Source organism: Microcaecilia unicolor, chromosome 5 (assembly GCF_901765095.1).
Source record: "Microcaecilia unicolor chromosome 5, aMicUni1.1, whole genome shotgun sequence".
NCBI lineage: Eukaryota > Metazoa > Chordata > Amphibia > Gymnophiona > Siphonopidae > Microcaecilia > Microcaecilia unicolor.
This window is the reverse complement of record NC_044035.1, coordinates 221154793-221180336: the sequence shown is the minus strand read 5'-3', so window position 1 is coordinate 221180336 and position 25544 is coordinate 221154793. Positions and strand designations below refer to the sequence as shown.

The 25544-nt window shown below is 41.2% G+C and overlaps 1 protein-coding gene across 2 annotated transcripts in view; it reads left to right on the top strand.

Moving 5' to 3' along the window:
* Positions 1 to 25544, top strand: part of GPR89B (G protein-coupled receptor 89B) — a 171118-nt gene that overhangs the window by 82808 nt on the left and 62766 nt on the right. For both annotated transcript variants that reach the window (XR_003942217.1, XM_030203795.1), the window contains exons 8-10: positions 21180 to 21289; positions 21751 to 21839; positions 24105 to 24197. Coding sequence is in view for 1 of the 2 variants with exons in the window: in XM_030203795.1 (XP_030059655.1) it covers positions 21180 to 21289; positions 21751 to 21839; positions 24105 to 24197 (292 nt within the window). In the remaining variant the exon portion in view is untranslated. The remainder of the gene's footprint in view (positions 1 to 21179; positions 21290 to 21750; positions 21840 to 24104; positions 24198 to 25544) is intronic.

Genomic DNA, 25544 nt, shown 5'->3' with positions numbered 1-25544 from the left:
TCCCTGTTTACAAAGCTACACTAGCGACTGCCGGTGCAGTAATACCGACACAGCCCATTCACTTTGAATGGACTGTATCTGCATTACCATGCAGCTTTGTAAACAGGGGGGTAAGTCAGTTGGCAAGGAAAGAATTTTCTTTCTTTTGATCCTACTCATTTGGAAAATTTCTTTGATGGTAAAATATGATTATAATATGACTGTTACAGGTAGGTGTAGTTTGAGTCCTCTAATTGGTTCTAAACTTTTCAAGAGTAACATATTCAAATCTGTTTCATTTTTGACAAGATTGGTTGCTAATTGATTTCCTTACTGCATAGTAGGTATTCTAGAAATGTATTACAGTCCTTGATATGGGCTAAATCACCAATTATCTTATTGATATGTAAAATATTTTTTTCTTTTTATATCTTTGATTTCTTATGTATATTTTCTTTTGATATATTCTAGATTTTTGTGTAAATCTGAAATGGAAAAATACATATATACATACAAAAATTTTCTGCCTTGATGTCCATGGGCTTTGTTAAATGCATAATAGATGTGTACACCTCAGCGCAACTCATACTACCCCCCCCCCCCCCCCCCCCCCCCCACTTACCTCTTTTCTGAATATGGGCATCCTTTATGTTGCTAGTTTATCAACATGTACATTGTGCTGGTCCCAAAAGTGCAATTTTTACATGGATGCAATTTCCCATTTTAAATACTGGTATTTTCACGTGGAAAATATGCATGTCTTTGAAATAACTTCTTTTGCTAGTGAAATGGCTGAGACAATTCCATTTAAATTAGAGAAAGTGGTAGACTAGATTGTTAGAGACCCTCCTGTCTGTAACTCTTGCATAGAGTCTAGACAGCAATTAGATTTGAGAAAAAGCACTTACCCTACCAGTCAGTGGTAGTCAAACCTGCTATTATGAAGACCAAGTGAATAAGGACCCATCCCTCAATACCTCCTGGGAGGGATCCATGTAACTTGGAATATCTTGGGAAGGTTTATCAGAATGCTATGCTTACCACCTGCATACTTTATTATCAGGTTTCATGGGCCAGTATATTTGAAACGTTCTGTGCAAAATAGGCCTGTTGTCTTCTTGCTGAAGAAATATGTGATGACCTTAAAACACTAATGGATAAGAGAAAGGAGTGCAGAAAACATATATGGTCAGGTTGACCAATGATGTTTTTGAGGAGCTATTTAATGGGCCACGAGACATTTCAATTAGATGCCAACCAAATGGGCTTCAATTTTGATGCCAAAACCTAGCTAAAATCCGTATTTGATCTTGTTTCAGTTTCAGCCGAAAATACCGATACATTTTTGGCCAAAACAGAAACTCACTGCTCCGCACCCATAGCACTTGCTCCCCCCCCCACCTCCCGCTACTCCTGAACAGAAGCAGGCTTAGATCCTTCCCTCTCTTCCCCCTTTCCCCCCTGCACAAGAGCAAGCTCATCTCACTCCTTCCTTCTTCCCCTCCCTGAGCAATAGCAGGCTCAGCTCCCTCTTCCGCCCTCCCTCCCAGACCCACCCTTAGGCCACCATGGACCTACCATAGATTTCCTGGTGATCCAGTGGCTAGTTGGGGCAGGAGTAGTTAAAAAGGTAAGGTAAAAGAGGCTAGCCTTCATAAACTACAGGAGATTGCAGAAAGAGGAAAACAGGTGACAATATCTGGATAAGCTAAGAGAAGCTGGTAAAGCAGTCAGGAAAGCAAAGATACAAATGGAAGAAAAAAATATAGCCAATATGGTAAAATTGGGGGGAAAGATATTTTTAGATATGTTAGTGATAAGAGCAAGCCATCACTAGACCCTTCCTGTCCCTCCAACTACCGCCCCATCTCCTCCTACCCTTCCTCTCCAAGTTACTTGAACGCAATGTTCACAGCCGCTGCCTTGATTTTCTCTCCTCTCATGCCATCCTCGATTCGCTTCAATCCGGTTTTCGCCCTCTACACTCGACAGAAACGGCACTCGCTTAAGTCTGTAATGACCTGTTCCTCGCCAAATCCAAAGGTCACTACTCCATCCTCATCCTCCTCGACCTATCCGCCGCTTTTGACACTGTCAGTAATGATTTACTTCTTGCCACACTGTCCTCATTTGAGTTCCAGGGCTCTGTCCTCTCCTGGTTCTCCTCTTATCTCTCCTACCGTACCTTCAGAGTACATTCTCATGGATCTTCCTCCACCCCCATCCCGCTCTCTGTTGGAGTTCCCCAGGGATCTGTCCTTGGACCCCTTTTTCAATCTACACCTCTTCCCTGGGCTCATTGATCTCATCTCACGGTTTCCAATATCATCTTTATGCTGAAGACACCCAGCTTTATCTCTCCACACCAGACATCACTGCGGAACCCCAGGCCAAAGTATCGGCCTGCTTATCCGACATTGCTGCCTGGATGTCCAACCGCCACCTGAAACTGAACATGGCCAAGACCGAGCTTATCATCTTCCCACCAAAACCCACTTCTCCTCTTCCTCCACTCTCTATCTCAATCGATAACACCCTCATCCTCCCCGTCTCATCTGCCCGCAACCTCGGAGTCATCTTCAACTCCTCCCTCTCCTTCTCTGCGCATATCCAGCAGATAGCCAAAACCTGTCGCTTCTTTCTCTTTAACATCAGCAAATTTCGCCCTTTCCTCTCTGAGCACACCACCCGAACTCTCATCCACGCTCTCATTACCTCTTGCCTCGGCTACTGCAACCTACTCCTTACTGGCCTCCCACTTAACCATCTATCCCCCCTTCAATCCGTTCAGAACTCTGCGTCACGTCTTATATTCCGCCTGGACCGATATACCCATATCACCCCTCTCCTCAAGTCACTTCACTGGCTTCCGATCAGGTACCGCATACAGTTCAAGCTTCTCCTTCTAACCTACAAATGTACTCAGTTTGCAGCCCCTCATTACCTCTCTACCCTCATCTCCCCTTACATTCCCACCCGAAACCTCTGCTCACAGGACAAATCCCTCCTCTCAGTACCCTTCTCCACCACTGACAACTCCAGGCTCCGCCCTTTCTGCCTTGCCTCACCCTAAGCTTGGAATAAACTTCCTGAGCCCTTACGCCAAGCCCCCTCCCTGCCCATCTTCAAATCCTTGCTCAAAGCCCACCTCTTCAATGTCGCCTTCGGCACCTAACCTTTATACCTATTCAGGAAATCTAGAGTGCCCCAATTTGATTGCCCCTATTTGACCTTTAGATTGTAAGCGCCTTGAGCAGGGACTGTCCTTCTACGTTAAACTGTACAGCGCTGCGTAACCCTAGTAGCGCTTTAGAAATGTTAAATAGTAGTAGTAGTAGTAGTAGGAAGTACAAAAGTGGCATTGTGAGACTCAAAGGTGAAGGGGAGGAATACGTAGAATATAAGTATACGGCAGAATTGCTTAACGCGTATTTTTGTTGTGAGTGGGAGTAGGACTGCAGAAGACAAACACAAATAGGAATGGAAGTGTAGTAGACCCTGAATAATTTTGAGAGGAGACTGTTCATGAAGAGCTAGTTAAAGTTGGACAAAGTTTATGGGGCCAGATGCCATACATCTGAGTGTACTGAAGGAACTTAGGAAAGTTCTTACCGTTCTGTTGGCTGACCTTTTCAATGCTTATCTAGAGTCAGGAGTGGACATGAAGGACAGGAGAATGGTGGATGAGATCCCTTTCCACAAAAGCAGAAGTAAGGAGGAGATTGTGGACGACAGGCCGGTTAGTCTGACCTCTGTGGTAAATAAATTAATGGAAATGCTTCTAAAACAGTGATTCCTTGTCATCAACAGCAGATGAATCCATTAACTGATGGGTTGTATCCGCCTACCAGCAGGTGGAGATAGAGAACACTGAAAGACACAGTGACTCTGGACGGCCAGCCTCCTTCTGCCTTCAGTATATCTCTATCTCCCAGCAGGTGTGGATGTCGCTTTAGCAGCTCCTGGATTTCTGCCTGGGGAGGCTCCTGTGCTTTGCCAGTAGAGTGGGGGTGTTGTGGCTGGTGGTGCCCACTTTGAAGGCATACTTGCTTTTGTTCCCTGTCCCTCTGTTACTGCCTGCCTCCAACTTTCCTCACAGTGTAAAAAAAAAAAAAAGTGAACGCTTGTACAGCATAGCTATTCTGAGGCTTTCTCCAGAGATTCTGATATTGTGCAGTGTAACTGGAGCTCGTTGACTTGGTCTTCTGAGGTGAGAGTGGTGCCCAACTCCTCCGGGAGGTTCCCGCGGACAGCGTCCTGTGCGGGGTAAGTTTTGGCATGGAGATGCTATTTTATTTCTATATTTCTGTCCAGTTGGGCGATGGCTGCTGAAGGAGTTAAGCGCTGCTCCCGCTGTGGTAAACACAGGTCAGCAGCGGGGCTTTGCAGTACGTGCTCCTTAGACGCTCGTGCTAGTATGGGCATGGCGAGCGGTGATTCTTCTTGCTCGATGGAACTGGCAGCGGGCGCCATTTTGGCAGCGCCGCATGACTCGACCCTCGCGGTTGCGGAGGAGTCTGAGTGCAGGGGGACTCCTCGTTCTGAGGCTGCTAGAGGAGCTCCTTCCTCCGCTTCTCCTAATTTGGGGGTGGAGGTCCAGGGTGAGTTTTTCTCCCTGGAATTTGTGCTGCTGATGCACAAGGCCTTTATGTTAAAAAGAGCTCTGCTGGAGGTGGCTGACACTTCGTTGCGGACTGGATTCCCGCCCGGTTTTGATAGCCCTGTGGTGGTTGCTTATTTGACTTCTTCCCCCGAGCATTGGACTGACGCTAAACGTAGACAGGGTAAATTCCCCATCTGAGAGTGGCGTTCCTCCCTTTTCTCCCCCGTGGTCTGGCTGTGGGGAGTCTGAGGGATCTGGCAGGCCCTCATGGACGGATGATCCAGACAAGGGTGCCTGTTTGCCACAGGACTTGGATGATCCTAAAGCAGTTCGGATTTTCCACCACGACGAGCTGCCAGCTCTCATTTCTGACGCCTTGTCTATTGATGATCCGGCCGAGGGCGATGCCTCCTCTGTTAATCCTAGGATGGCTAGTACTAAGAAGCCTTCTTGGGCTTTTCCTGTGCATGACTCCATCCAAGAGCTTATTTCTGCTCAATGGTCTGACCCTGATGGGCCTTTGAAGGTGGCCAGGGCTATGGGTCAGCTTACTTCCTTCTTACAACAGCAAACACATCTCAAGTGCATCCTGCTGCTTTCAAAGCCCTTGTCGGTAGTTCACCAGTCAGAACAGTGTCAATTATACGTTGTATTTTAGACTCAAAAAACATACTCAAGTCTTCAGACTGAAATGGAGTACAAGACTGAAGTCCCTCTTCACTTGAGTTAAGGAGTGGACAACACATAAAGCTTCTTAGGACAGTTCAAGGATTCCTGCACCTTCTTTTTGTAATAATTTCACTCATTAGCTATGGTCAGTTTGTAATCATTCTGCTTAATCAAATAGGAATCCCTTCTATATCCCCACTACTCTTCCACTCTCTCTCCAATTGGCGACGCTCATGCCGAAGGGTCCTCAGAGCAGAAGAAAATCATGGCAAAATATTTTTTTACCAGAGGCACCATTACCACTTTATCCAAAGCAGCAAGCCACCATTGGAGGAAGTCTTCAGCTGGCAGAACTTGGAAATCTTTATTGGCTAAAGTATTTATAATTTAAGTTGGGTAGTGCCAGGGGAGGGGTAGAGAGAGTGGTAGGGCGGGGCAGATAAAAATGTTGTACCCACCCACTTTGGGCTCAGGCTCATTCAAAATTAGCTATCTGGCTATGCCATTGATATATAAAGAGAAGTGACGACTTTTTCAGATATATTAGTGAAAGGAAAAAGGCTAGAAAAAGAATAGTGAGGCTGAAATATGCTGAAAACTGTTGTGGCGAGATGAGAAAAAGACAGAAATGCTCAATACATACTTCTGTTCCGTGTTTTATTTATTTTTTGTTACATTTGTACCCCGCGCTTTCCCACTCATGGCAGGCTCAATGCGGCTTACATGGGGCAATGGAGGGTTAAGTGACTTGCCCAGAGTCACAAGGAGCTGCCTGTGCCGGGAATCGAACTCAGTTCCTCAGTTCCCCAGGACCAAAGTCCACCACCCTAACCACTAGGCCACTCCTCCACTCCATGGAAGACAATGCTAGAGAAGGTCCTCATCTGACGGGTATATATTGGAATGGAGTAGATACTGCACTTCTCATGGAAGAAAGTGTTTATGGAGAACTTGAGTAACTGAAAGTGCACAAAGCCATGGTATCCACCCCAGGATATTGAGGGAGCTCAGAGAGGATCTGTTGGGTCTTCATAGAGATTTATTTAATAATTCCTTGGAGACAGGAAAATTTCCACAGGATTGGAAAAGAGCAACTGTGGTCCTTCACAAAAATTGTGACAGAGAATTGGGAAACTGCAAGTTAGTAAGCCTCACTTCGGTAGCTGGAAAAGTAGTGGAGGTGCTGCTGAAAGAAAGGATAGTAAACTTCCTGGAATACAATTATTCTAATTAGGATAACTAGGAAGGAGTCCTCTTACAGAGTTTTAATTACATTTCATTATTTTCTAAGAAGAAAACACTAAATAAATCACACAATATATCATATAAGCTAAAGATTTTTTTAATATATTAGACTAATATCCTTAGTACATTAGCAGGTTTTAGCAGAGGTGCTGAGGGAGACAGAGAGGCACGTAGAGGAGGCCTACAGGGACATTGCAGAGAAATCCGACCTCTGCCAACTTCTGTGCTGTCTTGGAGGGGGGAAGCCTCCTAGAAGGAGAGCATCACCCTGATGTAGGAAGTACTCCTGTAGCCAGGACCTGCCCACCAGAGGATGGACTATCCTCTTGCACCGAGGATATGTCTCCAAGAACTTCTGCCCAGGCAGGAAGGGTTAGGACAGCTGTTGTAGTTGGTGATTTGATCATTAGGTATGTAGATAGCTGGATGGCTGGTGGACATCAGGATCTTGCCTGCCTGCTGTGAAGGTGGTGGGCATCTCTGAACACAATTTACAATGAAAGGAATTATAGTCTGGTCCTGAGCATTGCAGGCACCAGTTAAGGGTGTCCATAAATAGATATAAAGGCATATTTTCAAAGCACTTAGCCTTCTAAAGTTCCATAGGTTTCTATGCCTCATAGTCCTGTTATACCGGATAGACTGGGGGCATTTTTTCTGGGATATCGTCCAAAAAAATAGCTGCTCTGAAATCAAGCAACTCGATTTAGAATATGAGTATCCCAATTTGTAACCCTAGGTCCTCAAACCAAGACTAAACCTAGCTAAGATTCTGATGGGGAAAAAAAGTACTGCACAACAGTGATTGGAGCATGAGAAACAAAACAAGGCTTTTACCTTAAAAAAAAATAATCTGGTGACCTGCATCCAATTGGCTCTGCAAAAAGACAAAGACTGTTTATGTTTATTTTAGTCCTGTGTGATAACAGCAGGCAGGAAGTAGCACACAAAGGTCTCCAAAAAGCGAGAGCAGCTGAAAGAGAGATGCTATTGGAACCACAGACAGATAGGAGTTCACCTGACATTGTTTGCAGTCTGAGGTTTTCAAACCTATCTAAAGATATCAAGAAGATAATGACCAATACATGCCATATCCTTGAAGGTCATTGCTGTTTCCAAGACAAGAAAGTGACCTTTGCATATACCCGTGGGAGAAATATCAAAGAAATTATTGCCTCCTCTGCATTGTCGCATCTTAATCCCCAGCCTAATCGTAATGTAGGTCACCATCCATGTGATTCCTGTTCTGTTTGCTCCTCATCTCTGAACATTACAGAGTTTAGACATCCACGTACTGACAAAATATGTTACTTAAAAGATCATACAGATTGTAACAGTGAACAGGTGACTACATCATCATATGTCCTTGTTCCTTACTTTGTGGGAAATACCAAGAGGAAAATCAAAACATGTATGATAGAACATAGAAGCAACATACGAAGAAATGTCTTGACTGCACCACTTGTTCAACATTGTGTAGAATTTTCACATTCTTTCACTGACTTAAGATTTTTTGTTTATCAAGTAGTCAAAACACTATGGCGGGGAAATGATGTGAACTCTTATTACAGATGGAACAGCAATGCATCTTTGAGTTGGATGCGGTCTCTCCAGCAGGTCTGAATAATGAACTAGACCTATCTGGTTTTTTGCATTAATTACATATGAGAATAATAGTACTGTATTTTAGAGATTACACCCTCTATCATCACAGTAATAACAGTGTGACATCTTTGAGATAGATTTGAGCTTTTTTTCATTCTCAACCTCACTGTAAATCCGGACAATGAAATAAGACATTCCAATTTGGTTCATAATGATATGTTGCCATCAGTATTGTTTTTCTTTTCTCTCTGTGTATTTAAGAATATTTTTATATGACCTTTTATCACAGTAATAACATTGTGACATGTTTGAGATGGATATGAGCCTTTTTTTCATTTTCAACTTCAATGTAGATCTGGACAATCAAATAAGACAACTTAATGTGGTTCACAACACATGTTGCTATCAATATTGTTTTTCATTTCTCTCTATGCATTTAAGAACATTTTTACATTACCTTTCTCATTTTGCATTACTGCCTCTCTTATCATTAAGCAAATTTGTGTTTCTTTTTGATCAATGAGTGTGGTAACCTTTAAATGTACACTACAGGATATTATTTAATATTCCTATGTTAAACAGTATATATATGTGTAAACCATGAATTATGAAACCAATATCAGTTCATTTTAATGGTTTTTTTTCATATATGCATCTTTGTCTTATCCTTTTTATTATGTCTAACAGTAGATCAGCGTTTCTACAAGGTTTATTTAAACTTGCTTTGATTATAAACCTTGTGTGAAGATTGGTAATTTTATTATTTCTACTTGTATATCTATATATTTTCTGTTGATACAGACTGAGATAATTAATAGAGCATTGTTTGCTTATTTTTGTACAGATTATTTTAACTTATACTTCAGCATTTGTGATTTTAACATATTATGGAGCTTATTTCCAAATGAGAAAAATGTCCAAAAAGTGGCATAGCTTGGATGTTTTTCTCAGAAAAAAAAATCCAAATTAGTATTTTCAAAAACAAATTTTAGATTTTTTTTCTATGAAAAAAAAGGGGGGGTGTTAAGTGCGGGATCTGGATGTTCCTAACACTTGGTCATTTTTCAGCCATAATGGAACAAAACAAAACTGGCCAGGACTAAAACTAAGATTTTTTGAGCTAGACCTGTTTTTATAATGAATAAGGCATAAAAGGGTGCCCTAAATGACCAGATGACCACTTGAGGAAATCAGGGGTGACTCCCCAATACCTTCTCAGTGGTCACTGACCCACTCCCACCCCCCACAAATGTGAATACACATATGATTTAGCAACCTCTATGACAGCCTCAGATGTTAGAGCCAGGTCTGTTAGAGCAGCATGCAGGTCCCTGGACTGGTGTATTGGTCTGTGCAGTGCACCACACCATGAAGTGAGGGACTCTGGTCCCTATCTCCCTCTACTTATCACATTTGTGGAGGAAAGTGTGAGCCCTCCAAAACTCACCAGAAACCCACTACACCCACATAAAGGTGCCCCCTTCACCCATAAGGGCTATTGTGTACTGTTGTAGGCAATGGGTTTTGGGGGCCTCAGCAGACAAGATAAGGGAGTAATGGTGAGTTGTGTACCTGGGAGCATGTTTTTAAAGTCCGCTAGGGTGCTTCATTTATCTCCTGAGATGTCTGGGAGACCAGTCTACTAAAAAATGCTAGCCCCTCCTACATCCTAATGGCTTGATTTTCTACGTTTTTCACTTGTTTTTTTTTTTTTTTTGAAAATGGACTGAAAAATAAAATGTCCAAAGCACAAAACCTTGTTAGAAACAGTATTTTCAAAAACAAAAGATAAGACGTTTTTCTATTTGGAAAATGAACTTCTTTCTTATTCAGATTTTGGATGTTTTTTGTAAAACGTCTAAAGTCGGACTTAGATGTCATATCGAAAATGCCCCTCCAGGTGAACATAAATAATGTGTCTCCATAAGATCTTCCTATAGATATTTGTGCAGTTACTATTAACGTTATTTTGGTCCATTCTCACATTCATATTATTTTCAACATATACTTTACGTATTATATCTATATTATATTATCACATTAATTGATTACATGACATCTTTATGTTTGATTTAGAAGATCATATTATTATTCCTTTATTTCAATAGGAGTGCATATCAATATCAATCTCATCTGGTCTGTATTGTGATAATGCAGTGCACGATCAGTCTGAGGTTAATCACTAGTCACTAATTTCCAATCTGAGGTGAATCATCCACTAATTTTTATTTGCAGATTAGCAAGCGACATCTTTTTAATTAAGAAATATAAATTGTCATGATGACATCTGTTGGCGATGCATGGCGCCACTACTTTTAACATAATGTTCAATGTCATGATGACGTCAGCCAGTTCGCCACTATTTAAATTGCGCAATGGAGCGCCATTTTTTTTGTTAGATTGCGCTTGGAGAAAGAGGGGCGCTGTGCTCCTGTGTGGAGCAAGCAGGAACATTTTGCATACATTGTGGGTGGGAAGTTTATTTGTTTCACCTTCTCCCATCTCACTTTTATCGTCCTAGTAAATCATTAAAGATAGCCACTAAGTTTAGAAGAATGGATTCCACTGCTGGTATGTGTTTTTTCAAGTTGGATTCTAATTTTTGTGGTTTTAACAAATAGACGCCATATAAGCTGTGTCACTCTTAGTGAGTTTTTCAAACAGTCATTAAGCACAGGAAAATGAATTCCGCTACTTTTAATGTTGAATGCTTGTTTTTAGTTTATTTTTACAGTTAAATGCTATACGAGGTGTATCACTCATAGTTAGGTTTTGGTGCCATTTTATCGCCATATTTTTATATCACTAATAAGTTTGCTTCTAACAAAAAACTGAACATCCTTTTAATATTTACTAGTACTTTGGAAATAGAAATAAACAGAGTTGATGATAATATGTGCTTGAACCTGGGACATATTCTAAGCTAGCGCTTGTTACGTGGTTAGAGCATCACTTCACACTATATGATTTTTATCTGATGATATCAGGAAAGTTTAAAGACCACATTCTAACTAAGATTTTAATTCAAATGAATTATTTGCAAGTTCTTCTCGTTAATGATGACAAATCAAAAATTTATGTTTCAAATGAATAAGTGCCCTTTGAGCTTACTTGTTTATCTTTTCACATGGTTATTTTTTCAAAGGACTTCAGTCACGTTTGATGTGTATCCAGCTTTTAGCTGGTTTCTTCATTCTAAATAATAACAATTGAAATTCTAAATAATAACAATTGAACGGTGAGGCTTTTTTAGTTTTTTTTTGTGTCCAATCTCAGCTTTGGCACTTTTTCAGATAAGGATTCATACATATCTCTTTTGCATCATGGTGGGCACAACACAATGATTGTCTCACTTTTAGTTGATAGTTCTTTGTCACAGCACCTTGTTATTAGGATATTATTATTATTATTCCCATTTACTACATATAGTTTCACACACCTTTGCTGACTGCCTGATTTATATAAGAATACTTTGTACTTAAACCAATCTGGCATGATCAATATCAGCTTTCCATTATTTTATACTTCAGTTCCTGTTGTTTCACTATTGACACGTTATTTCACGTACACCTCAGATTGTTCAATATGCATGTTCACATAATGCATGTGTACTATTTTTTTTAAGTTTCCTTTTGTGATGTCATCCCTTTAATTGTATTTAGTTTACAGTATATGATTTTTAAATATATTTATGTTTAATATAGACCCCTGATGTACAAGACACTTGTTGTGCAATTAAAGGATTTGTCCTGTTTGTGAAGACTCCTAATACTTTTTTTTTGCTTGTTAGACTTTGTTTTGGGTGTTGAGCCCTCTCTTTGTTGGTTAAAGTGGTATACTATGTCATACTTTCTATTGTTATTTGAATATTTTTACTGCTGTAATTGTCTATTGTTCATGTTTGATTTATTCTTATTGTACACTGCCTCAAGTGAATTCCTTCAAAAAGGTGGTAAATAAATCCAAATAAATAAATATGAGAAAGGCTAATTAGGTTGGGGCTCTACAGCTTGGAAAAGAGATGGATGAGGGGATATATGATTGAGGTCTACAAAATCCTGAGTGGTGTAGAACGAGTAGAAGTGAATTTATTTTTTTACTCGTTACAAAAGTATAAAGACTAGGGGACATTCAAGGAAGTTACTTGTAAATACTTTTAAAACAAATAGCAGGAAATATTCTTTTCACTCAATAAATAGTTAAACTGTGGAACTCGTTGCTAGAAGATGTTGTAATGGCGGTTAAGATATCTGGGTTTAAAAAATGTTTGGACAACTTCCTGGAGGAAAAGTCCATAGTCTGTTATTGAGACGGACATGGAGAAGCCACTGCTTGCCCTGGGATTGGTAGCATGGAATGATGCTACTAATTGGGTTTCTGCCAGGTACTTCTGACCTGGCTTGGCCACTGTTGGAAACAGGATAGTGGGTTAGATGGATCATTGGTCTGACCCAGTATGGCTATTATTATGTTCTTATGTTCTAAGGGCTTTCACGGGCTTCCTTATGATTCCAAAAGCAAAAAAAAAAAAACAGGTGGATTTTTCAGAAAGATTCATGAGAGAAGCATGAGAAATCCTCTCTTCCAACAGCCTAACTCTTGCTCTGACCTTTTATTTTTTACAGTGGTAAGGCAGTTTTGTTTCAGGTTTTCTTTTCTGAGCATTGGGGAGGAATACAAAATGACCTCATTAATATGAGCTTGACTACATTAGCATGCTACTTGCATTGTTCTGCTCGCTAGTTTGTTCCCACGCTCTGGGCCTCTGAACATTCTGTAAATGTGGGTGCTAGTATGGCGCTAATGACCTCTAGTGCTCGCATTTACTTTTGAGCATTGGGGGCTTAGAGCTTATTAACTTTTCTCATGCCCAGGCTTCTTACGCTAAAGTCCCGCATTGCATCAATAACTCCTGAACTGTAACTATCATACGGACGTATTGAACTCTACTACCCTTTCTCTTTTCTTCCCCTCTGTAATTTCTCACCAACCTCTATCTGCTAACACATTTGCTTATTTCCGATCTGATGAAGAAGGGCAACCTTCGAAAGCTAATCAAGAAATGTATTAAGTTATGTCCAATAAAAAAGGTATCATCTTATTTTCTTTTCCATGTTTTATTTTGTTTGATTTCTATTGATAACCTTTAAGAGTGGACTAACACAGCTACCACACCTCTCACCAACCTCTTCAACTGAAATGTGTCTGAATGTTTGTTGCTAGATTGATGCAAGCCACATTGAGCCTGCCTATGGGTGAGAAAATGTGGGATATAAATGCTATAAATAAACTGATATCCTGCTAACTTTGGAGAAATCTTTTTACAATTAAACGACTTCTGCTTTCATTATGGTGTCTGGGAAGGTACATTCTTATGTGCTGTTTGGAGAGAGGAGTATTCTCATGAATGCTTCACAAGGATCTGCATTCACATTCATACCTCTTCTTAGGGAAAAAGTGGCCGCTGATGTACCTTTTCATACTTACACCTTGGAAAGAGGTTTGCATTCTACTTCATGTGGTTGCTGTTGGTCAGATTAATGTATAGAAATATGGATCTTGTTCACAGAACATCCAAAAAAAAAGTATGAACATAAGTGCAAAAGTAATGCCATACTGGGAAAAGACCAAGGGTCCATCGAGCCCAGCATCTTGTCCACGACAGCGGCCAATCCAGGCCAAGGGCACCTGGCAAGCTTCCCAAACGTACAAACATTCTATACATGTGTCACAAATACACAAATATATGAACAAGCAATCTCTAAATTGGTACTCCAGACTATAAAAATAAATAATGGAGGAAAAGACCTCAGACAACAGTGGTATGCATAAATATTACAATAATTGCATCTGACAGACAAAAAAATTGACCAAAAGCCTCCAACCATCAAAGTGGATGTGTGTAAACAGAATGCAAAAAATGTGCAAATAATTCAAAATTACTCTATAATACTTAGCATCTTCATTTGTCAATATAGCCATAAAATTGCTCTTACCATCAGTTAAGTCTCAATGGGAACACATTTCGCCCAAAGCTTCGTCTGGAGACTGCACTGTGTTTAACAACATTTCATGGCTTCACAGCATAAATATGCTCAACGTGGCTTCACACTTCAGTGTACTAGATAGCTTCCCTATAAAAGAAGAAAATTTCTACCTTAAAAATATTTCCTATAGTGACAGTTACTTGGAATTTCCACTCATGGAGACTTACTTTACTCTCGCATAGCACAGACTTACAAACGTGACTGCCCACTTATCAAAATGTTGTCTACTAATATATAAGATGCCAACTTCAAAGTGGCCGATCACAAAGGCTGATATCATAAAATGACGGAATGCATAGGTTTTCTCCAACAAGAACCATTCAGCTTATAGTTTTTCAAAGACAAGCTGCCCATTCAATTATCGAGTTCAGTCCAAAAGATTCATATGCTTTTAATTTGTAAATCCAATGTTGTTTTCTCTTAAGCAGTTTATTTATTTATTTATTTATTTATTTATTAATTAGGATTTATTTACGGCCTTTTTGAAGGAATTCAGTCAAGGTGGTGTACAGTAAGAATAGAGCAAACATGAGCAATAGGCAATTACAGCAGTAAAAATATTCAAATAACAATACAAAGAGGGGTATAATCGAACGTGAATGCCCATCTCCATGGGTGCCCATCTCCGTGGGCGGCCATACGAAAGGGCAGGACAAACCGCATTTTCGGAAAAAGATGAGCGCCCATATTTTTTTCGATAATACAGGTTGTGTGGGGCAAATGCCTAGGATTTGGGCGTTTTTGAGCTGGACGCTATCGGTTTTTAGCGATAGTGGAAACCGAAGGCGCCCATCTCAAAAACGAACAAATCCAAGGCATTGGGTTGTGGGCCAGGATTCGTAGTGCACTGGTCCCTCTCACATGCCAGGACACCAACTGGGCACCCTAGGGGGCACTTTTACACATTACAAAAGAACATTAAAAGAGCTCCCAGGTGCATAGCACCCTTCCCTTGTGTGCTGAGCCCCCCAAATCCCCCCCAACACCCACTGCCCACAAGTCTACACCATTACCATAGCCCTAAGGGGTGAAGGGGGGCACCTACATGTGGGTACAGTGGGTTTTAGGGTTTTTTGGAGGGCTCAGCATTAAGCACCACAAGTGTAACAGGTAGGGGGGATGGGCCTGGGTCCACCTGTCTGAAGTGCACTGCACCCACTAACAACTGCTCCAGGGGCCTGCATACTGCTGTGATGGAGCTGGGTATGACATTTGAGGCTGGCATACAGGCTGGGAAAAAAAGTTTTGAAAGTTCTTTTTTTTGTGGTGGGAGGGGGTTAGTGACCACTGGGGGAGTCAGGGGAGGTCATCCCCGATTCCCTCCGGTGGTCATCTGGTCATTTAGGGGACTTTTTGGGGACTTCGTGAAAAAAAAGGGTCCAAAAAAAGTGCCCTAAATTCTCGCTACTGGTGCCCATTTTTTTTCGATTATCGGCCAAAGACACCCATCTCTCCTCGGCCGATAACCACACCCCAGTCCCGCCTTCACCATGCCTCCGACACACCCCGTCAACTTTGGCCGTTTCCGCGACGGAGTGCAGTTGAAGGCGCCCAAAATCGGCTTCTGATTATACCAATTTGGGCGCCTTTGCGAGAGGGTGGACTTTGGTCCTGGGGAACTGAGGAACTGAGTTCGATTCCCACTTCAGGCACAGGCAGCTCCTTGTGACTGTGGGCAAGTCACTTAACCCTCCATTGCCCCATGTAAACCGCATTGAGCCTGCCATGAGTGGGAAAGCGCGGTAATAATAATTAAAAAAAAAAAACCCATCTCCCGATTTGGGTCAAAATATGGGCGCCCATCACTTTCGAAAATAAACTGGAAAGTATGGCATGGTATACTACTTACAATGTCAACACAATACGTAATAGAAATTATAACTGATAGTGAAGATGTAACGTATAGACAGGTAAGAAAGTGGGAAGAGTTAGAAAGTAAGGTGACTGATTTAAAGAAAGTTGCACATGAGGTCAGAGAGATGGTTAAATATTATCTCAGCTAGGGTAGGAGTGGATAAACATGTCCTGCTGCAGTATGTGCAGCCTGAGTCATTCCTTGTGTGTGTGAGTGAGACTAACAAGTTAGTTACTGCTTCCATTAAAGGCTTGGTTGAAGAGCCAAGCTTTCATCTGCTTTCTGAAGTAGAGATAGTCTTGTGCTAAGCGGAGAATTTCAGGCAGTGCATTCCAGAGTGTAGGGGCTACTCCGGTAAAGGCTCGCTTGCAGGTATCACATTGTGTAATGTCTTTTGGAGAGAGTGTGGTTAGTGAAAGTCCTCGGAAGGACCTTAATGTCCTTGGCAGTGTGTGGAAGATCATCCTATTTTTCAGATACTTAGGGCTATTTCCTTTCAGGACTTTGAAGATCAGACATAATTAAATTTAGCCATGTACTGTACTGGTAGCCAGTGAAGTTTTTGTAAAAATGGTGTGATGTGGTCACGCCGCTTGCAACCTTCTGTGAATCTTGCTGCTGTATTCTGAATCAACTGGAGCTGGTGCAGGCCCTTTGTAGTCAGACCATTGTATAGTGCATTGCAGTAATCCAGTCTTGATGTTATGGCATGCACAACTGAGATAAGGTTTACCTTCTCGATGTAAGGAGAGAGGCAGTGTAGCTGTCGCAAATAGTAGAAGCAGCTCTTGAAGGTTGCTTGGATTTGGGGAATCAGAGTAAGTGTTGAATCTAACTGTATTCCAAGGTTCCTGACTTGTGATTTGAGGGGGAGTTCGTACTTCCCAAAAGGGATTTTGATGTCAAGTATGTATCCACTTGTGCTAGGTACCCAGAGAAGCTCGGTTTTACTTGGGTTCAGTCAAAGTTTGTTGTGTTTAGCCCATTCTTGAATTGATGTTAGACAAGTAATCAGTTTATTCAAGGCGGTAGGTAAATCAGGTTCAATGGGTATGAGTAGCTGCACATCATCCACATAGATGTAGAAATAAGTGTCCATTGACCGAATCAGCTCAGCTAGTGCCTTGAGGTAGATGATTGAACAGAATAGGTGACAGTATTGATCCTTGTGGTACCTCGCAGGTTAGTGTCCATGGTGGTGATGAGATGCTGCCAAACATTATGGATTGTTGCCTATCAGATAGGATCTGAACCAGGCAAGTACTGTTCCATTGATACCTGTTTCTGTCAGTCGTGCTAGCATGATATCATGATCCACAGTGTCAAAAGCTGCTGAGAAGTCAAGCAGTACTAACATTGAGGCGAATCCCTTGTCTCGGTTTCTGTGAAGATCATCTAGTAGGGATATGAGGACCATTTCTGTTTCATAATGGGGTCTGAATCCAGATTGACATGGACCTAGCCAGTTTCTCTTTTCTAGCCAATCATTAAGTTGGACACAGACTGTTTGTTCTATGAGTTTCCCTAGAAACGGGATGTTGGATACTGGCCTGTAACTTTCAAGTTTGTCCTGGTCAAGGTTGTTTTTCTTCAGCAGAGGGCAAACCACTGCCCTTTTTAATGCTGTAGGTAGCTGCCCATTAGAAAGAGAGGTGTTCACAATTTTTGTGGCGCCTTCTATAAGGCCCATACTTGCCTGGGCAGGGATCGAGGGAGCAGGTAGTTGGTCGAAGGTCTCTTAGGATTTTGTCAAGGCTCTCCTCTTTCATTGGGTTAAAAAGTGTCCCATCTGTCTCTTGTCAGGAGGGGGTGAGTTTGTGCACCCCTGGTTGACTGGTTGGGGACTGGGTGTAATTACCTGTAAATGCTGGCAGAGACTTTTAATTTTGTTGGCAAAGTATGCAGCAAAATCATTGCAGTTCAGTTTAGACTGGGCAGGCTGGTTCTGTTGTGGGGGCTGCAGTAGGCTGTTTACTATACTGAACAACTGCTTGGTTGAATTTGCAGCCTGTGCAATGTATTGAGAGAAATGCTGTTTTTCTGGTTGCTGTTAAGGCTTGGCAGTACTTTGCCATGTGCTTCCCCTCTCCTCAGGTCGCTTCACTGGCTCCCTATCCGTTTTCGCATCCTATTCAAACTTCTTCTACTAACCTATAAATGTACTCACTCTGCTGCTCCCCAGTATCTCTCCACACTCGTCCTTCCCTACACCCCTTCCCGTACACTCCGTTCCATGGATAAATCCTTCTTATCTGTTCCCTTCTCCACTACTGCCAACTCCAGACTTCACTCCTTCTGTCTCGCTGCACCCTACGCCTGGAATAGACTTCCTGAGCCCCTACGTCTTGCCCCATCCTTGACCATCTTTAAATCTAGATTGAAAGCCCACCTCTTTAACATTGCTTTTGACTTGTAAGCACTTGTAACCACTCACCTACCCTCCTCTCCTCTTTCCTCTACACATTAATTGATTTGCTTGCTTTATTTTTTGTCTATTAGATTGTAAGCTCTTTGAGCAGGGACTGTCTTTCTTCTATGTTTGTGCAGCGCTGCGTACACTTTGTAGCGCTATAAAAATGCTAAATAGTAGTAGTAGTTTCTGTCCTTCGCGTTTAAGGATTCAAAGTTCTGGAGAAAACCAAGGTGAGTGTTTGTGAGTGGAGCATAAGACCTTTTTTAGTGGTGCTGTTTTCTTTAAGGTCTTGGCTAAGTGTGTATTCCAGATGTCAACTTGTTCTGACACTGTTGTTGTCTTTTCATCCACATGTGGATAGTCCAAGGCCTCTAGGAAATTCTCAGCGGTCAGCTTTTTTTTTTGTCTCCAATCTACTTCCAAACTCTGGGAGGTGCCATTTGTTTCAGGTGATCACTTAGGGAGAATTTAATTAGAAAATTTAATTAGAAAATGGTCTGACTGTGATAGGGGTGTTATTTCAATACTGTTATCCAAGAATTGCATTAGTGAAAGGAGAATGACTAAAAAGGGAATTGTGAGACTAAAAGATACAGCGAAACGCTATGTAGATAATGATGAAGAAAAAACCAATTTGCTAAATAGATACTTTTGTTCTGTTTTCACTGAAGAAAATCCTGGAGAAGGACCACAAGGGACTGGCAAAAGTACACCTGAGAATGGAGTGGATAGAGCACCGTTCACGGAAGAGAGTGTGTATCAACAACTTGGAAAGCTAAAGGTGGACAAAGTCATGGGACCGGACGGGATCCACCCCAGAATATTGAGGGAGCTCAGAGAGGTTCTGGCGGATCCTCTAAAAGATTTGTTTAATAAATCCTTGGAGACGGGAGAGGTTCCGAGGGATTGGAGCACAGCGGATGTGGTCCCTCTTCACAAAAGTGGTGATAGGGAAGAAGCTGGAAACTACAGGCCGGTAAGCCTCACTTCAGTTATTGGAAAAGTAATGGAAGCGATGCTGAAGGAAAGGATAGTGAATTTCCTGGAAGCCAATAAGTTGCAAGATCCAAGACAACATGGTTTTACCAGAGGGAAATCGTGCCAAACGAATCTCATTGAATTCTTTGATTGGGTAACTGGAGAATTGAATCATCGACATGCTATAGACGTAATCTACTTAGATTTTAGCAAAGCTTTTGACACGGTTCCCCACAGGAGGCTCTTAAATAAACTCGATGGGCTGAAGATAGGTCTCGAAGTGGTGAACTGGATTAGGAACTGGTTGACGGACAGACGACAGAGGGTGGTGGTAAATGGAGTTCGCTTGGAGGAGGGAAAGGTGAGTAGTGGAGTGCCTCAGGGATCAGTGCTGGGGCCGATTCTGTTCAATATATTTGTGAGTGACATTGCCAAAGGGTTAGAAGGTAAAGTTTGCCTATTTGCGGATGATACTAAGATTTGCAACAGAGTGGACACCCGGGAGGGAGTGGCAAGCGTGAAAAAGGATCTGAGGAAGCTAGAAGAATGGTCTAAGGTTTGGCAATTAAAATTCAATGCGAAGAAATGCAAAGTGATGCACTTAGGTAGTAGAAACCCACGAGAGACTTATGTGTTAGGCGGTGAGAGTCTGATAGGTACTGAGGGGGAGAGGGATCTTGGGGTGATAGTATCCGAGGATCTGAAGGCGACGAAACAGTGTGACACGGCGGTGGCCGTAGCGAGAAGGTTGCTAGGCTGTATAGAGAGAGGTGTGATCAGCAGAAGAAAGGAAGTGTTGATGCCCCTGTATAAGTCGTTGGTGAGGCCCCACCTAGAGTATTGTGTTCAGTTTTGGAGGCCGTACCTTGCGAAGGATGTTAAAAAAATGGAAGCGGTGCAAAGAAAAGCTACGAGAATGGTATGGCATTTGCGTTCCAAGACGTATCAAGAGAGACTTGCTGACCTGAACATGTATACCCTGGAGGAAAGGAGGAACAGGGGTGATATGATACAGACGTTCAAATATTTGAAAGGTATTAATCCGCAAACAAATCTTTTCCAGAGATGGGAAGGCGGTAGAACGAGAGGACATGAAATGAGATTGAAGGGGGGCAGACTCAGGAAAGATGTCAGGAAGTATTTTTTCACAGAGAGGGTGGTGGATGCTTGGAATGCCCTCCCGCGGGAGGTGGTGGAGATGAAAATGGTAACGGAGGCAGCAAAAAGGAGCTGTAGCTACACAAACTCAAGGAATCATCAACGCCAAAGTTTAACGTTTAAAGCATGATGGCAAATTATGTATTGTTATACAATTTTGGGGTAATTGTGATTGTAGAATTTAATTTGCTAAGGACCTGAACATTGATTAGGGTTTACCTAGGACATCCAGTAGTTTTGCACCTGCCATATTCTTGAGAGGATACATATTCTCCTGGTTTTATAAAGGTAGATTACGAGCCTTTTTGAGGGTTGTTTTTTTTGTATTTTATTTGCTTTAGAAAAAATTGGTGAATTCACTGTTAATGAAAGACTTTTTCTTTCTTTTGAAAAAGAGAAGGAGTGGTGGTTGCTATGTATTAGTGCAGTACCTATGACTATAGAGACAGAGAATTTGGGAGAGTGACAGGCATTCTTCTGTGGGGACTGTTAGGATGGGAGATAACACAGTAAGTATGGTCAAAAAATGTGGCTCATATAAATAGTGTCTCTTTGCTCCTTTCACCCTCCACCTTCCTTCCTTTCTCTCCCACAGGCACCCTTACTATATGTGTCTTCTTCTTCCAGAATTGCAATGATCAGAAGAAGTATGTTCCAGAAAGGGGAAGTTAACAGCAAGCCAGCAGGATTCTGGGGCATGATAAAGAGTGTAACCACTTCTACTCCAGGAAGTGAAAGTATCCTTTCCCAGCACTGGGAGATAATGGGATTGTGCTATGTCCATGAGGGAAGCTAGGAGAGGAGGAATATAGAAAAGGAAGCAGAAGAGATGTGTGACTTTCATCTCCTTCCTGAAGAAAGGCTCAGCTACAGAGAAGGGAGGTAGGAGTTAGACATACAGCTTTTGCTATAGATCTCACGGACAATATTATATGATAGGAGAAATGGATATGAATTCTGGATTCTGTCCTTTCCATTCCTTTTCTATTCCTACATCATTTGGAGGAAGAAGAGGTAGGGAACTGACCTGCAGGAAGCTTTGGATTTCAGGATAGAATCATCTTCAGTACCTGTAACTCTTCATTTTGAAGAGTAAACTATACTGGACTGACAGACTTCTAGGAAATAGCACCAGTTGATTCATATGATGGGTTTTTATCTCTGTAAATACATTTTTTTCTTAACTCTTCCCTCCCAGATCTCTCCTTGATTCAACAGGAAGTAAGTGCACTGGAGGAACTGAGTCGGCAGCTTTTCTTGGAAACAGCTGACCTTCATGCAACTAAGGTATAAAATAGGTGGTCACCAGAATGCCAATAGTCATTTTGCAGATGAAATGTGTTAGGCAGGTGCGGTCTCACCAGAGGAACAGGGGATTAATCCTTACTATATACACAGCTAACTAGGAGACAAATATTCAACAGTTCCCACTGCTGCTCTACACTCCCAGTCTGTTATCCTGAACTCTGCTCCATCTCATGAGACAAAGTACAGTCTGCACTGTCCCCCTAATTCTGTAATTGGGTACCTGCATTTGTGCACCACTTGTGCATAAATGTACAGAATACCAGTACTTTTGCAGGTAGTGCACACTTATGCATAGAAGCAGGAGCAAATTAAAAGTGTTGTTCAAAGTACTAGGTCAAAGTACTTAAGTAAAAATAAATGTATATTTTAATACTTAAGTAAAAGTAAATTATTACCCAATATAATGCTTTTTGAGTAAAAAATAAAAGCACTGTAACTACAATGAATGCAAGTATTGTTAATGCTTTTATCCCAACAACTTTATTGGCTTCCATATTTCAAAGAATACTTTAGCATCATTATGGCTATTATCATCAACATTAGAAGTAGTGCTAATTCATCACTTGCATCTTCATCTTTATCTTCATTATCATTGTCATGCTGTCCAGTTACAAAGAAAGCATTCACAAAAGTTGGAATCATTGTCTGTTGTTCTAACACTTTTTCAACTGATGGCAAACTCTGTTTGAATATTTTTGAAAATTGATGCAAGTACGTCAAGTGTGTGCAAACTCTTCAGTCTTAAGGCCAGGCAAGCAGACTTCCTTTCTAAAGACTCTTATCAGTCCAGTGGACAGTTAACCCAATGTAAAATTTCCCATGGGATGATGAGCAGTCTGTTGGGGTAGAGACATATGTCTGTTCATCTTCACTTTAAAGTGACTCAACTCATCACTATTCTGTTTGGTTGGCGACTGTTAACCAGTTCAACAAACACAGGCCAATCCATTGTTCTTATAGGTTATACTCACTGAATAGCAAAATTTAAGATGAGATGATCCACTGTTTGCGTGACAAGGTTTGCAATAGCAAAATCCTGTTCCCAGTTCTGCTGTTTCATTTGGTTTACTGAGGAATCATCATTTACATCTCCCTTCCATTTGAATTTTTACTTTTAACTGCAAGCATAATATGTAACTGAGTAAAAGTAGTAAAAATTGGCAAAATAATTACTAAAGTAAAAGTAACAAATGTTATCCTGTACTTCTTTACAAGTAAAAGTTGTAAATCTTTTACTTAAGTACAGTAACTAGTTATTTACTTAATTACTATACAGCACTGCAAATGACCTAAGTGCTGTTCTGTAAAGGTGCACCTAAGCGGCATAAAATATAAATGCAAGAAGGACAATCACATGGGGGCAGCGTCGGACAGGCATGGCAGTGCTGCCACTTACAAAATACTGTAAGTTAGCATGCATGCTTGCCACATTTAGGCACCATCCAATGGTATGGATGGGCAGATTGGATAGGTCATATGATCTTTATCTGACCTCATTTTCTCTTTCTATGGCTTATGTAACTCCAACCACTCAAATATTAGACATGACAATACTGGGTTGCGCTAGTATTTTGTAATGGAATCTGGGCACTCAGATGCAATTGGGTGCCTAAATGGAAGCATCCACTTACAGTATTGCCCCTTTTTGTGAATATTGGTTTCACACAAAAAACCATGTTTTGACCTTTCTCATCTCTTTCACTGTTTTGGAATCTCTAGAAGGCCCTGTTGACGTGACATGAGCGTGCAGCTTGAAGTCCTCCAGTTTAATCTAGAGCAGGGGTTCTCACACCTAGCCAGTCAGGTTTTCAAGATACCCACAGTAAATATGCATGAGAACAATTTGCATGCCCTACCATGGTATGCAGATTTTTCTCATGCATATTCATTGTGGGTATGCTGAAAAACTGACAGCTATATGTGTCCCGAGGACTTGATTGAGAACCCCTGATCTAGAGGATAAATTGAACCATCCATATTCATGACTCATTCAGAAATAGGGAGCCAGTGTCCTTGCACTATAATCCTTCTAACAAAAAAAAAAAAATAGAACTATTGGATTCCTTTCCAACTAGTGTTGCAAACTCAATTCTCTTCTGTGGTAATTCTTGGATGTTTGTATTTCCGAAGACTCTCCAGGAAGTCTTCTATGGTTGTAAATATGATTATGTTCCAGTATTAATATGCAGAGAAACCTGAGTGAGTACAGTATTTTGAATGTGCATTTTTGATTTTATTTTTCAGGAGCGAATAGAATACTCCAAAACTTTTCAAGGGAAGTACTTCAACTTTCTAGGCTACTTTTTCTCTATTTACTGTGTCTGGAAAATATTCATGGTGAGAAATTTGTTTTTGTAGTGGCTATTATTTGTTTTGTTTTTTTCTCCACCCCCCCCCCCCCCACCCCCACCTGTTTACAAAGCCGCATGGCAATGCCGACACAGCCCATTCAAAGTGAATGGACTGTGCAGGCATTACCGCACCAGCAGCCGCGTGGCTTTGTCAATTGAGGGGGAGGGGTGAGAGCAAATGTCAAAGAGCCTGTGAATTGTAAAGTACTTGACTGATTTTAACATATGTACTTCAGACTAATTTTCAAAGAAACAGTATGGATATTTTTTTTTTTAATTAGTGTAATGTACACACCAAAAGGAATCGCATACTATTTAAATGCTTTTTTATGGATGATCAAGGGAGAAATTAGCATGTGTACTTGTGAAAAAGTCTTGTACACTCACTATTTTCCTACCCAGACTTTACAATGCCTCTGGAAAAACCTTGCATTCCAGCTAAAAAAATGTATGCACTTTACATAAACCCGTGCATTCTTTTAACTAGTTTCAGTAAGTGCAATATTCAGACCCACTAACTTACTGGACTTAGATGATTTTGGAAAATTGTCCAGGAAGCTTACATTTGCAAGTACTTTATATCAAAAGAAGAACAAGAATAATCTGTAGCATTTCCTTTGAAATTTGAAGCTGGCAGTTTAAAACCGGTGTAAAGTATGTATGATGAAACACATGGGAATCTAAAAATGAAATCCCCTTACCTTTTCTACCCTAATACATACACCAGCCCCTTTTACTATGGTTAAAAGTACTTGTGTTATGAAACAGCATGCATAATTTTGCCCATGAGGACAGAGCAACTTTGATTTTGGAGAATTTACTGGATAACTGCTTGATTTCCTGGGCAAATTCCTTGGAAAATTGTCCACGTGGGGGTAATTTAACAGGGAGCCTATGTAAAATTTCATGTCTTGTTACAAAATAAAACATGGAAAAGAAAATAAGATGATACCTTTTTTATTGGACATAACTTAATACATTTCTTGATTAGCTTTCGAAGGTTGCCCTTCTTCGTCAGATCGGAAATAAGCAAATGTGCTAGCTGACAGTGTATATAAGTGAAAACATTCAAGCATTACTATGACAGTCTGACAGGGTGGGAGGATGGGGGTGGGTAGGAGGTATGCATGGGGACATCAAAGCATATCATTGATATTCTAACAGGATGGGTGTGGATAGGTGAGGGGTGGGGTGATCAACAGAGACATATAGCTTTATGGTTTATAATGGGCTAGGAACCCCAGATCCTTGTTAAGTCCTTTCTGTTGGGTGTTAAAATATTCAATCATTCTGACTTCAAAGGTCTTACGTTCTTGTATGGTTTTAAAGTTAC